We start from the raw sequence: 14,061 nt of genomic DNA, 5'->3' as shown, positions 1-14,061 counted from the left end.
GAAATATCGGTAACAATATCCATAAACATATAGAAAAACAACGATCGTAAAATCGATTAATTTCTCGATAAATATAACAATCATCAGTATCGATTATTGTACATATCGTTAACAATATAAATGACTAAATCGATAACAAAATCAATTATTTAATCGATTATTATACCGATAACAATATCCATTATTGTATCGTTAACAATATCGATTATTATATTGATTATTATATCGATTAAAATAGCGGTTATTTAATCAATAACAGTATCGATAACAATATCGATTATTTTATCGACAGCAATATCGATTATTTTATCGATAAAAATATCGAGTTTTATATCGATAACAATATCGATCTTCATCCTCATCCTTTTCTTCATATTTATCTTTATTTTTGCATATTCCTCTTCACCTTTACCTTAAAGTGTTTAAATTTACTTTGATCTTCGTTTTTGCCTGTACCTCTAGGCATCTTTGTTTTTGTTTTTATTCTCAAATCGCTAAACCGCTGAGAACTATTTCCATGTGCATTATTCCCCTTGAATTTGACAATTTACTCCCAACCAACCAACTGCCGCTAAAGAAGTTTCACTTCATAAATTCAAGAAATGTTCTTACCCTTTCAGTTACCCTAATTCTTATGTATCTGTCATTGTCTCCATTTTCGTCTTTATCTTCACTTTTGCCTTCTTTTTTTTGACTTCATCGTTATCATTTATTTCTTCATCTTCATATTTATCTTTATTTCAAAGCTTAATTTCAAATGTGTAGTGAAACAACAGGCGAAACATGTCAAATTGAACATGTTGCAGCAACATCTATACACAATTCGAAAATGTTTAAACGACGGTTTTAGCCGTAATTTTCAACCAATTGTGAAACCATAAAAACTCTGCTCATCTACGGAGAAATGCCTTTCCAACGGTGTTCTTGGTTTTGAAATCTTTTGAAACGGCAGCAGGCTTGTGGAAAGCTGTACAACTTTTTGAAGTAAAACTTCTTAGGCGGCGGTGTCGCATAAATGGAGAGTGAAATTTGTAAAACTGAAAACGTTACATGAGTGAGAAGGNGAAATATCGGTAACAATATCCATAAACATATAGAAAAACAACGATCGTAAAATCGATTAATTTCTCGATAAATATAACAATCATCAGTATCGATTATTGTACATATCGTTAACAATATAAATGACTAAATCGATAACAAAATCAATTATTTAATCGATTATTATACCGATAACAATATCCATTATTGTATCGATAACAATATCGATTATTATATTGATTATTATATCGATTACAATAGCGGTTATTTAATCAATAACAGTATCGATAACAATATCGATTATTTTNCAATATCCATTATTGTATCGATAACAATATCGATTATTATATTAATTGTTATTATCGATTACGATAGCGGATATTTAATCAATAACAGTATCGATAACAATATCGATTATTTAATCGATAGCAATATCGATAAAATATCGAGTTTTATATCGATAACAATATCGATCTTCATCCTCATCCTTTTCTTCATATTTATCTTTATTTTTGCATATTCCTCTTCACCTTTACCTTAAAGTGTTTAAATTTACTTTGATCTTCGTTTTTGCCTGTACCTCTAGGCATCTTTGTTTTTTTGTTTTTATTCTCAAATCGCTAAACCGCTGAGAACTATTTCCATGTGCATTATTCCCCTTGAATTTGACAATTTACTCCCAACCAACCAAGTGCCGCTAAAGAAGTTTCACTTCATAAATTCAAGAAATGTTCTTACCCTTTCAGTTACCCTAATTCTTATGTATCTGTCATTGTCTCCATTTTCGTCTTTATCTTCACTTTTGCCTTCTTTTTTTTTACTTCATCGTTATCATTTATTTCTTCATCGTCATATTTATCTTTATTTCAAAGCTTAATTTCAACTGTGTAGTGAAACAACAGGCGAAACATGTCAAATTGAACATGTTGCAGCAACATCTATACACAATTCGAAAATGTTTAAACGACGGTTTTAGCCGTAATTTTCAACCAATTGTGAAACCATAAAAACTCTGCTCATCTACGGAGAAATGCCTTTCCAACGGTGTTCTTGGTTTTGAAATCTTTTGAAACGGCAGCAGGCTTGTGGAAAGCTGTACAACTTTTTGAAGTAAAACTTCTTAGGCGGCGGTGTCGCATAAATGGAGAGTGAAATTTGTAAAACTGAAAACGTTACATGAGTGAGAAGGAAGATATAGGTAGTATAGGAAGGGGAAAAAACAAATAATGCGACGCTTGACGGGTACGAGTACCTATATATGTATATATGTATGTTTGAATGCACGTATGTAAGTATACATATATATCGTCGTGTAAAGTACAAAACCGCGTATCGCCATTCTGCAAAACCGCGTAACTAACGTTGGCTGCCAAAAATTGGATTTGCTGACAAAAGCTCTTGGCTCAATCCTTATCCATTCGTCCTGAAATACATATACCAGCCAGAAATGCGATTGCTTTAAAAAAAAGATAACCATTTTCAAATATGAGAGTTTTTGCGCTCTAGAAAATAATTTTAACAACTTCAGATACGCGGTTTTGCAATTTAGCTGATACGCGGTTTTGAATTTTGTTGATACGCGGTTTTGCACTTTAAACGACGATATATATGATTACACATATATGTATATATGAACGAACTCATTGCGCATTTCAGCTCTGCCGCTACCAAGCAATATATGCATCAGAGAACGTATATTTTTCGTACGTATCTTTTTTTTCACAGATGCCTAGTCCACTGAAAGTGATATGAAAAAGCTGTAACTAACTTTAGTGTCGGCTTTATTTTAACTATGCATATGCCCCATTATTTACATATAATACGAGTATAGCAGTGAAAAATGATAATGCACAGTTTTTTTCAATATAAATAAGTTTTCGACAAAAACAACTTTGAAATAACACGTGCAGTGCAATCAATGCATTTGTACGTTTTTTGTCAATGTTTGTGAGAAAATTAACGCAGCTAGAAAACTGCAGTTTGTTGCATTGAAAATAGCGTACCTATTAACTACATTAGAATCGTTAAAAATATAAAAACCGATTTTCTTCGCTTTTAATGCCGACATCAAATCACCAAACAGTGCGCATTTGCGTTTTTTGGTCAATGTGTCGGTCTTTAAAGTGAATTTGGGGAAAAACTAAGGCAGCTAGAAAACTGTGGTTTATTGCATTGAAAATAGCGTAGCATCTACCATATGAATCGGTAAAAAAGTAAAAGTCGATTTTTTCAACTCAAATGCCGACGGCAAATCACTTGCCAATTGCATACTGCATATTTGCATAACTTTCACATTTTAGATTCACACAATTGTATCTCTCGCATACATATGGATGTACACAATATGTACATATTACATAAATTAATAATTATTTCGACTTCTATGCATGCATTTATTTTAAGTAATTAACCAATTTTAAGAACAAAAACGCAAAAAGCCATCAGCTTTTCGTTTTCTAACAAGAAAACTTTACTTTGATGAGCCAATTTCTGTTAAATTTATTTCGCTTCTGGCTAGGCTCTGTTAAAATTCGATTCTCTCTGGCTTGCCGCTCTTAAAATGCGCTTCGCCAGTTGTGTTGGTATTTGACAGTTTTCACGCTGATTCGTTCTTGGACCTTCTCTATAAATATACGTTCTCTGCTTACACGTAAAAGCATATTTAGCGCATTTAGCTCTAAATGTACATTTATCCATACAAAATTCGTCACCTAAATGCAACTCCATTAAGAATCTAAATGCTAAAAGCAACCCTGTGATCTTCCAAAATTTCGACGATTCGAACATGGTTTAATGAGAAAAAGTGGCAACATTGCTTTTTCGAGAATACAGTCGCTAGCTGCGTTTCAGTGATCGCCGATCGAGATTTCATTTATTATTTTACATTATTTGGATAAAGAAAAGTTACGCAAATTCAACATCGATATGATGCTGATAGAAATCTGGATTAATTTGTGATCAACTCTGTTTTTTTTGTTTCCTAATTAAGTCTGGAAATTATAATTGACAGCACCGACAAATGAATATATACACGAAAAATGTTCAGTTATCGTTAAAACAATTCAAGTTTTTGTATTGAATTTTCGGTTTAGAATTTATTTTTTCCTTTTCAGTAGGGGGGCACATTATCTTTTCCGTGAGAATTTATCGTAATAGATACGGATCTGAATAAGCGACTCGAACGCGCCTGTTTGTCAAAAGCATACGATTTCGAACTCGCGTAAATGTACATTTGCTAAATGCGGTAGCATGAACGCTCTTCGAAAACATATGTTCGAAAGTGCTAAATGTTGCATTTTAAATGCAGCAAAAACGCTGCATAATTTATCCTTTATGACACTAAACAGCTGACTTTCGCTTTTTATTTAAATTAAAGAGGAATACGAAAAAAAAACAATTATATTTGTGTTCGCCGCCAATTTAAATTGTCTGTCCGACAAAATTTAAGATTTTTGAAAGATGTAAGTATTATAAAAGAGAATATACACATTTTAAACTATGATTTATGCATAAATATGTTTACTATCGATTTAGAATGAGTTCAACAAGCCAATGTGCAGCAAAGAGGAGCCGCGCTTCAGGCGAGCAAATTGGAAGGCTGCTGGACTACTTGTCGGAGTGCCCGGGATTAGCAGCGGGCAAATTCCAAAAGATGCACGGCAAGTCTGAGAGCGACAGGAAGTGGAGTGAGCTGGCGGAAAATCTAAATACCATCGGCGGAGCTGTGAAGACTGTCGAATAATGGAAAACAGTAAGTATATGTTTTGGAATTATTTGACGAGGAGCTGGGGAACTGTTTAGTAATTTGCCCAATGATTTCGGGCTTGTGTACCCGAACAGGTTACCCGACCCAAACAATTTTTACACACGCTTATATTGAAGGGTATACACTTTATTCTAAAAACAGTGGGCAATTAACTAAAAATTTCCCAGAATCTGCGCAACAAAATTTTTTTATACAGGTGTTGCGCGATCTGAAAAGCCGTACAAGTGTCAGGGTACGGGACAGGAAGAGGCAGCAAGCATTAACCGGCAACCGGCCGGTTAATCAAGAGCCCATAACAGAGGTTGAGAGGCGAGTTATGGCGCTCATCGGCAGCGAGTACATTGAGGGCAATGGAAGAGTTGTCGAAAATGTGCCTGTGGAAGAGGTAATATGGAGTCAGGTGATATTTTGATTCCTCATTTCTAANTGCAATTGCGTTTGGAGGATGGATACGATAGTGTTGACTCCGTACTATCGACTACCACAGCAGCTGACGATGTTGAGGTGATGTGTGCAACACCCCGTATTCCTGCTAAAAGGACTCCGCCTAGGAGTCTAAAAAGGGAGCGAGAAGATGAGGAGAAAGAGAAGGAGATGCAGGCCAAGTTCCTGGAAGTGTCCAGCAAGCAAGCAGATGCTTTAAAGGTATATTCCCATTAAAAGATTAATGTCTGGGCGTCCACTACTAGGTATAATGTACGATTCACCTTTTTATTAAAACTAAAAAATATTTTTTATCAGACTTAATCTTAATATTGTGAGAGCGTTTGTAGAATCAATATTACCTCTTTCACACTCAGTGACCAATAATATATGTGCATAAAAGTCGAATGCATTATATCATAGTAAACTTAACCTCCAGACTGTACTAGTCTTTCTTTACGAATACAAATAAAATGAAAAAATATTATTGACTTTTGCATTTTGGTTTTTTAGCTGCTAGCTGAATGTAGTGCCGCCAATACAGAAACCAACAAATTGATGGTTGAGGCGTTTAACAGATTGGTATACGTCATTAGCTCCTGGACTTAATATTTGTATGTACACATTACATTACATTAGCATTAACTATTTTAACTTATAGTATATACACCTATAACCAACAAAATATGTTAGCGAAATTTGCTTCAGTTATTTCTATTTCACTTTAGTTTATTTAATGTTGATTTATTTTTTATAAAGTATAGCTCATTGTTTGACAAAAACCAAATGAATCCAAACTTTACACTTTGTATAAACAAAAAAAAACGTAGCAAATGTCCATCAACATTTGAAACTTTTTAATCAGACTTTCTAGAAAAGTTTTCGGTATACAGTTTTACAAACTTATAAATTTTAGTATTATAATGTGTAAATTTGAAGTGGCTTAAAAGTCGCATTGATTTTTGATCATTATTTTGCTGATGGCGTTATGCATTTTCTTCCATATAAATAAAATAGCATACTTCATATGGAAGAAAATGCATAACACCATCAGCAAAATAATGATCAAAAATCAATGCGACTTTTAAGCCACTTCAAATTTACACATTATAAATAATACTAAAATTTATAAGTCTGTAAATTTGTATACCGAAAACTTTTCTAGAAAGTCTGATAAAAAGGTTCAAATGTTGATGAACATTTGCTACTTTTTTTTTTTGGTTTATACAAAGTGTAAAGTTGGGATTCATTTGGTTTTTGTCAAACAATGCGCTACACTTTATAAAAAATTAATCAACATTAAATAAACTAAAGTAAAATAGAAATAACTGAAGCAAATTTCGCTAACATATTCATTTGGCCATGGATGTGTTAATAATTTTTGATTAATTCGTAGAATTTTGCTGTGATTTTTAAGATTGACTTTCATTTATTTAATTTGCGAAGATTTTTGTTATTTACTTGAATAATTGTTTAGTTTTCGTTTTGTTTTGTTGTATGTATACATTCAGTGACTCAAGTATAAATTGGGTCGGGGCATTTTTTGAAGTTTAGGCTGTTTTACTTTTGTTTATTTAATGTTTGTTATTTCTTTATGAAAGCATAGCTGGTTGCCAAATAAAAGCCATATAAATTCAAATTGCAGACTTTGTGCAAAAATTATGAATATTCTGCACAGTTTCGCCAAATTTTCTAAACTTCTTAATTAGAGTCTTTAGTTTAGAAAGTCTGTAATTTGGATTTATATATATGGTTTTGGTTAGGTAATGAGCTATGCTTTCATAAAGAAATAACAAACATTTAATAAACCAAAGCCAAATAGCCTAAACTTCATAAAATGTCCCGACCCAATTTATACTTCAGTCCCTGAATGTATTCTGTATACATATTGAGGCTGATCTCAAATTAAAATATATGTATGTATGTACCTAAAGAAAATTTAATTAAAAGTAAGACTGAATTTTAAAATAATAAAACGCTACATTTACATGAAAACATTCTTATTATTCCATTTGAAGTTTTCACAGGTAGATACCATTTGAATATTTGGCTTAGCTAAAAAAATTAGCGATCAATCGGTCCTTAACGCGTTTTGCTATTGAGGATGGGGTATCCAGATTTACCCAAATGTTCTCCGCTGCACGCTCTGAAAACAAACCATCGGTGTCCGAAAAAACATCATTGAACTCGTTCGTTTGCTCGCAGCAAATCCTGGATCATATAAAATAATCCTTTGCCGTGATAGACATCGCCAAGTTGCTTTAAGGACACCAAATAGCATCTCCTCTGGATTGCGAGCCTTGCACAATGCCTCATTGTAGCGATATTTCGGAGTTCCCTCTGACTGATTTGACAAAGGAGTCATCAGCCAGAATCGCCTGCAGAAACGGTTTATGTAGTAACATAGTATTCAACAATGTACACAAATGTAGTTACCTATTAAAAACATATTATGGTGACCATTTTCGAATGATCGTTGCATTACTCTTCGTACTGCAGATGAGCTCCAAATAAATGAGTCGTGACGTTCTCCCGGATATCTAGCCTTCACATTTAAAACTTTCAGGTGTGGGTCACATATCTACATACATACATACATATAAAAACAGGTATTCGGAGCAGCAGCCGATAATGCAATCAACATAAATCATTAGCCTCACATCGCAATATAAAGCGTTACATTTAAGCTTCAAATATTTTTATCATTTTGTTTAAACTTCTAAACATTTTGTACCACCCTAGCATAAATATTCCCAGTCCGCTATTGAACATATGTACATTATTATTGTAAAACCACTCACTTTATATTCCAATTGCAAAACATATGAGCCTATACATGGAGGAGGGTAATTACTTGGGCTCATACATACTATTATACTGGACGAATGCAGGCGAACGGGATATGATGTGTACATAGTATGTACAACTGCTGTGGCTCTTAAGGCGGGCGTACAAGCATGTACACATATCCATAAAAAACGGTCCATATGTATATCAAATAATGAGAGCATGTAAAAAAAGAACAAGTTTAACTATGTATTACTTTTTATCGCTCGAGGCTCTCATCTGCATAGAATTAAATATCACCGTTGTAAACTCCGTAATTCCCCTTTATGCTCACTATTAAGAACAAACATTTTGTACATAATGTATACATATATACCTACACTAATAGGCTATTGCTCATGCGGAATTAAGATTTGCAATCATTCGATTTTGGCAATAGAACTGAGCAGCAGCTCAGCAGCGGCATAGGTGCATTTTATAGTTTAAGCTCATGGCAACATCATCGTTTAGAATTCGAAATCAAAAATTAAATAAAAATTAAGTTGTTTCAACAAATCAAAGGTGTTGACCTTTTTTTGTTAATTTGGAGTTTAATAGCTGCAAAAAAAGCTTTGCAGCTCAACAATAGGTTTTATAATTTTTAATCTTTTATAAAATTTCTCTCTTACCATTTGTACATTTATTGAGTGGTAACCATGGTGGTTTACATAAGCCTCCTCATGGTTCTTCGGGCTCAAAATAGCGATATGAGAGCAGTCGATAGCACCAATAGTGCCTGCAACGAAAGGTGAGGAGGCGGAAGCGAAAATTTCCTTTGCGGCTTGCCGCTCCGCTTGCGTCATTGGAAATCGTACCTTGGAGCAGAACATATTATGATAAATAGCATCCGTCACGCGGTGTATGGACCGGCTTATCGATGANGCCGATGGAAGCATCCTGTCGCAAAAAATCGTAGGGCAGCTAGAACCTATCCAGGCACAATCGAAAAGTATTTAAATTTGCAGTAAAACTAAAAAGTTGTGTAAGTTACCTGTTTTTCCGTCTTTATTGCGGCTACTCTTGAGCCTCTTAGATGCCCAGCACGCTGCCAAACTAGGTCATCTGCCAAGTTTGGACTTAAGCGATACAATTTCTTGAACTCCGTTGGTCCTAAATGAAATGGATTGCCCACATTTCTCAACACACGTCGATCCACTGTTGGAGGACTAGACTCCCGATCGCTCCGAAATTGGGTGTATCCCAAGTACTCGCAAGCCATTTTTAAAACAAAGCGCAACTAAAAACTTGAAATTTTGATTATGTTAACGACAAAAAAATTTTGTCGAGAACTTAGCCACAATCAAAACGTTAATGATAACAGCTGATTTTGTCAAAGCGAATTTCGTTAGAGAAACGTTTAATGAATAGCAAAATCGATAAAATTTACTTTTAGCTAACTTCACGATGCGAAAAACGATAAAATAGAGTAGTGAATTGCACTACTGGACAAAAATAAGTACACTCTCGCGGAATTAAACCCCACTCTTGTATGGCCTCAAGTGCACGGATATTTAATGGGCCTTCATCCCTGTATCCAAATAAATCATATAACTTTAGTAAATTAATTTCTTCCATAATGTATTAACAAATAGTGATTGCGTTGAAATACACACAGAAAATGCAATTCCCGTTAGTTATTAAAATAACGCATATCCGCTTATAGTTGCCATACTTACAATTGATATAATAAAGCGACATACATTCGAATCTTTTAAAATGCTCAAATAAAAACGAAAAACCGGTCAGCCGCTGCGTACCTTTTTTGAATAGTGTGATAAAAAAGTTCAGAGCAAAAATACTCTCAACAGCGTAGCCGACGTTGGACCGACCAGGGCTATTTTTTTGAAATACTCCGATTTGCGAGAAACTAAACCCAACATGTTGTATATCAAATGAAAGCTTGATTTGTGCACTATATATTTATGTGTAATTAATAAGTAAATTTTTAAAGAAAAATGTGTTTGTTTAAAATTTGTGTTTTAAAGCGTCTCAGATTTCCTATTAAATGACATCAAAATATTTAGAATACGTGCGATGGTTTTTGAGATATTTGGATTTGAAAAAAAAGCGCTACATTTGACCTTTGACATTTCGTAACTATCGTAGTTGTCGTTTCCGCCTCAAAAAAATTACACCGTTATACTTGTCTCAAAAACTTCTAACCTTCACACTTATTTTTTTAGTTTTTGCAACGTTCGTATTCTTAACTTATACCGAAATATAATGCGAGTAGAAAAAATTACCAATTACTGATATTGGGTTTAGCAGTAGCAGTCACTATAAGCGATTTTTAAATCACAGTGATAAAATCACCGGTACGAAATATCGCTCATCACTAGATTATATTGCAGATTAAGTAATAAATCGTTTGTTTGAGACCAGGTTTTCCTGCCTTGTTTAAAGCGATCAGCACTCAATCTTCGTCCCAGTACCGCTGACTTCATTTTCGGTTTGCAACCTTCAGAATAATACTGGGATTCCATAACTCGGTCTCATCTCAAGTCACTAAATTTGAGACAAATTTTTTGCGACTTTGTTTGTGACTTGAATCGATTTTGGTATTCAGTAAGAGAGAGTCACAAAAAGTTCACCAAAAATGTGTAGTGAATACATACAGAGACAATCAGCTGATAGCATGTTCCAATTGGAGATGATAAAAGAGTTCAGCAAATATTCATTAATCGATTACATACGAAAGTAGGGTTTTTAAACGCATTTAAAAAACAAAATCTTCGTTAGAAGTATAAAGAATGTGATTACTACTAAGCATTTATACAAAAATATTTTATCATCGTGTTTTATAAGCGTTTTATCTGAATCGATTATCCAAGAGAATATATAAAGGACAGAAAAGTGAGCAATCGATTAATGCCGTATTTCATCGCTATTCACATTCAACTAAAATGGCCGATGAAGGTAAGTAATTGTAAACAAATAAAATTTTCTTATTTTGTTAATTTTCTTTGAAAATAAGGTATTTTTATTTTGCAGACATACACAAGACAACGCGAACAAGCAAGGAGCAAATTGAGTGCTACCTGTCATTTATGCGGAGCCACCCTGAGTTAAAGCTCAATAAAAATGATCCTACACGTCCAAAAAGGCTAGAGGAGCTGTGGATAGAGCTAGCAGAGAAACTTAACGCTCTTAAAGGGCCGATACGTACTCCGGCTAAATGGAAAGAGGTAAATCTTAAAACATATATAAAAAAATTGTGCGTTATAAGAGTTCCACATTATTTTTATTTCAGTCTTTAGCCCATTGGAAAAACCAAGTCCGATCCAGGGCTAGGAAGGCAAAGGCCTATTGCTTGGTGACGGGCGGAGGTCCCTGCTTGCAAGAGGAACTCACGGAGAGGGAGCAACAGGCATTGGAAACTTTCGGGTCGGCCGTGGTTGACGGGATGACTGATATCCCAAACGTTGGTGCCGAGGTAGTACACATATACTGTCAGGATTAAACTTCTTTCTTCATTATCAAGTAACATACGCACCGTACATATGAATTAATGTATTTATATGCAAAACAACTATTTTTGATTTTTCAGACTGAAATACTAATTTCTTACGACCCCGGTAGTCCTATTGTCCAAACGACGGACGCATTAACTGATACTCCGACAACTTCACGTCACCGCAAAGGAACCTCTGGTGAGATGTTCGGAGAGATGATGGCATCTATAAGGGAGAGGAATGACGAAGAAAGAAAATACAGAGAAGAATCTCTAAAATGCATGGCAGAATTTTCTAATTCCATGAACAATATGGCCAGTGCAATATTGACCTTGTCCCAAGCCATAGTCAAACAAGTAAGAAAGTCTAAGTTCGGGCGGAGCCGAACATTAAATACCCGGCGCAAGTATTAAATANAAGTTACCTGCCTACATACATACGGTGACGGAAAAAAAAGTTTTTTGTGATAATTTTTTCTAATATTTAACATAGTTTCTACGATAACAAAAAACACATTCTGATTAACAGGTTTGAAGTTAAGATGAAAATTTTCCGATTTATTTAAGTTTATACGAAGTTCTAAGCTTTGATTTAAACGGTTTTTGTTATCGTAGAAACTATGTCCTTAGTAAAAATTCTCAAAAAATGTAGCATGAAAAACATTGTGAGTATTGCCAAAAATTAGTTTTGTGAAATTTTTTTTTCCGTCACCGTATGAATGTATACTTTTACTCAATTAAAAACTTAAAAAGCTACCTGGTCACACACATACATTGAATTAAAGACTGAAAACGAGACCTCATTACATACATACATATGTATGTACTTATTGAATTAAATAGTCGTAAGCTATGGATATACATATTTTCCATTGATTAACAATTTATGTATTTGGTTTAAAGGAATATGTTTTTTAGTTATGGGGTTTTACATACTTATGTATGATTTTATTGAATTAAAGACTACATACATATGTATGCATGCACCCTTTTATTGAACTAAAAGCTGAAAGCTATTTGTTTACATAGATATGTAAGTTTTTTATTGAACTAAATTTCTGTAAGCTATGGACAATAAAGCTGTTTTAAAACCACATTTGATTTCAGTTAATATCTTTTCGATTCGAGTATTCAGTTACATATACCGGTTTCAATTAAAGTATAACGAATCCAAAATTTTATATGGTTAAAGCGTTTAGGCAACTTTGACGTGCCCTTCCGCCTTCGGAGTAATACTCTGTCAATTCCATTGGCTCGTTCGCACCAGCATTATCTGGAGTGGAGTCTTCTGGCAACATGGTTTCCTCTGTTATATAAATACCTCGTTTTTGCAATATATTGTGGAAAATTGCGCATGTATATACAATAAATGCGGCATTTGTATGGCTATATCTGAGCACACGCTCTTTTGATAGACACCTGAAGCGAGATTTGAGGATCCCAAATGCGCGCTCTATACCGTTTCTAGCCTTTATGTGAACTTTGTTGAAAAGGAGTTCATTGGCTGATGCAGGGCTTGCTATTGGCGTAAGAAGCCAAGGCTCCAAGGGATAACCAGAGTCGCCCAAAAGCCATTTAAATACTCCTGAAACGTGCTCTGTGATGACCTTAATCCTTATCGGTGATGTTGTCCAAATACCAGCGTCGTGGCATGAGCCAGGAAATCGTGCATTTATGTTCCGGAAAATTAGCGCATCATCGCAAATCTAGGAATCGGGTGATTCACGTATTATTAAATATTCCAACATGTTGCTAGTGCAAGCAAGAATTTTAAATACTTACAGCTTCAACATTAATACTGTAGAATCCCTTCCTATTCATATACTTATTGGAAACTACTCCAGGGGTTGAAGATGGCGGGGCAATTATGGCCACATGTGTGCAGTCAATAGTACCTATTACTCCTTTAATTCCGAATTTGTTATGAAAACTGAAAATATTTTTATAAATAAACGTATTTTTCCATATGTCTATACAACTTACCCCCTCTTAATGCTGTTGTAGTGGTCAGCAGCATTGGGAAAACTTATTTCAAAATTTTTGTGTTCTACAACAAGCCTGCATATGTGTTTTATGTTTCTAGAGACGCTGGGCAGACTCATGGCTGTGAAATGGCTATTTCCAATGCAGCTTTGGTATGAGCCATTCGAGAGAAAATATAGTACTGAAATAAATAATATAAAAACAAGTAAGAAAGTCTAAGTTCGGGCGAAGCCGAACATTAAATACCCGGCGCAAGTATTAAATATATGTTTTTTCACCTTTCCGAAACCTTCCGCTAGATGGTAAGCCGGGGTGTATCAATTTTGAGTAAATTAGCGTCCTTCAATTTCGAAATATTGAAGTTTCAAGCATTTCTGAAATTTACCGTTATATGAGAAGCGGGCACACACATGCATTTACATATGTATGTACATACAAACGAGCACCAATTAATTTTATTTAAAGAAATGGCGTGTCGTCTATCTCCGCCGATATGCGTGTCTAAACCCTCCTCAAAGTCTAGCCAAAAAGCCAGCAACTCACACAACAGGTTCCCCAGAGCAATTCGCTC

General features: G+C 34.5%; 2 protein-coding genes and 1 long non-coding RNA gene across 10 annotated transcripts in view; 2 read left to right on the top strand and 1 right to left on the bottom strand.

Moving 5' to 3' along the window:
- C1GalTA (Glycoprotein-N-acetylgalactosamine 3-beta-galactosyltransferase 1) overlaps positions 1 to 14,061 on the top strand; it is a 347,855-nt gene that overhangs the window by 216,765 nt on the left and 117,029 nt on the right. Inside the window, exons 1-2 of one of the 8 annotated variants that reach the window (XM_017627318.1) lie at positions 5,253 to 5,452; positions 5,744 to 5,844. The exons of the other annotated variants lie outside the window; for them this stretch is intronic. The gene's annotated coding sequence lies outside the window, so the exon portion shown is untranslated. Of the gene's footprint in view, positions 1 to 5,252; positions 5,453 to 5,743; positions 5,845 to 14,061 lie in introns of those variants that run through there. 8 annotated transcript variants of the gene reach the window in all.
- LOC108371766 (uncharacterized) lies at positions 11,059 to 11,854 on the top strand. Its single transcript, XR_001848787.1, has 3 exons — positions 11,059 to 11,241; positions 11,307 to 11,536; positions 11,604 to 11,854. It is a non-coding gene; the product is annotated as an uncharacterized LOC108371766 (long non-coding RNA).
- On the bottom strand, positions 12,539 to 13,726 carry LOC108371731 (putative nuclease HARBI1). Its single transcript, XM_017627339.1, has 3 exons — positions 13,491 to 13,726; positions 13,290 to 13,437; positions 12,539 to 13,213 (listed from the first exon to the last, which is right to left on the bottom strand). Exons 1-3 carry the CDS (start codon positions 13,607 to 13,609, stop codon positions 12,686 to 12,688), a joined length of 795 nt encoding a protein of 264 aa, XP_017482828.1. The 5' UTR covers positions 13,610 to 13,726; the 3' UTR covers positions 12,539 to 12,685.

This window comes from Rhagoletis zephyria, unplaced genomic scaffold, assembly GCF_001687245.7.
Source record: "Rhagoletis zephyria isolate East Lansing unplaced genomic scaffold, Rhagoletis_zephyria_1.1 Rzeph_scaffold_00071, whole genome shotgun sequence".
In the NCBI taxonomy this organism is placed as follows: domain Eukaryota; kingdom Metazoa; phylum Arthropoda; class Insecta; order Diptera; family Tephritidae; genus Rhagoletis; species Rhagoletis zephyria.
This window is presented reverse-complemented; position numbering and strand designations above follow the sequence as displayed.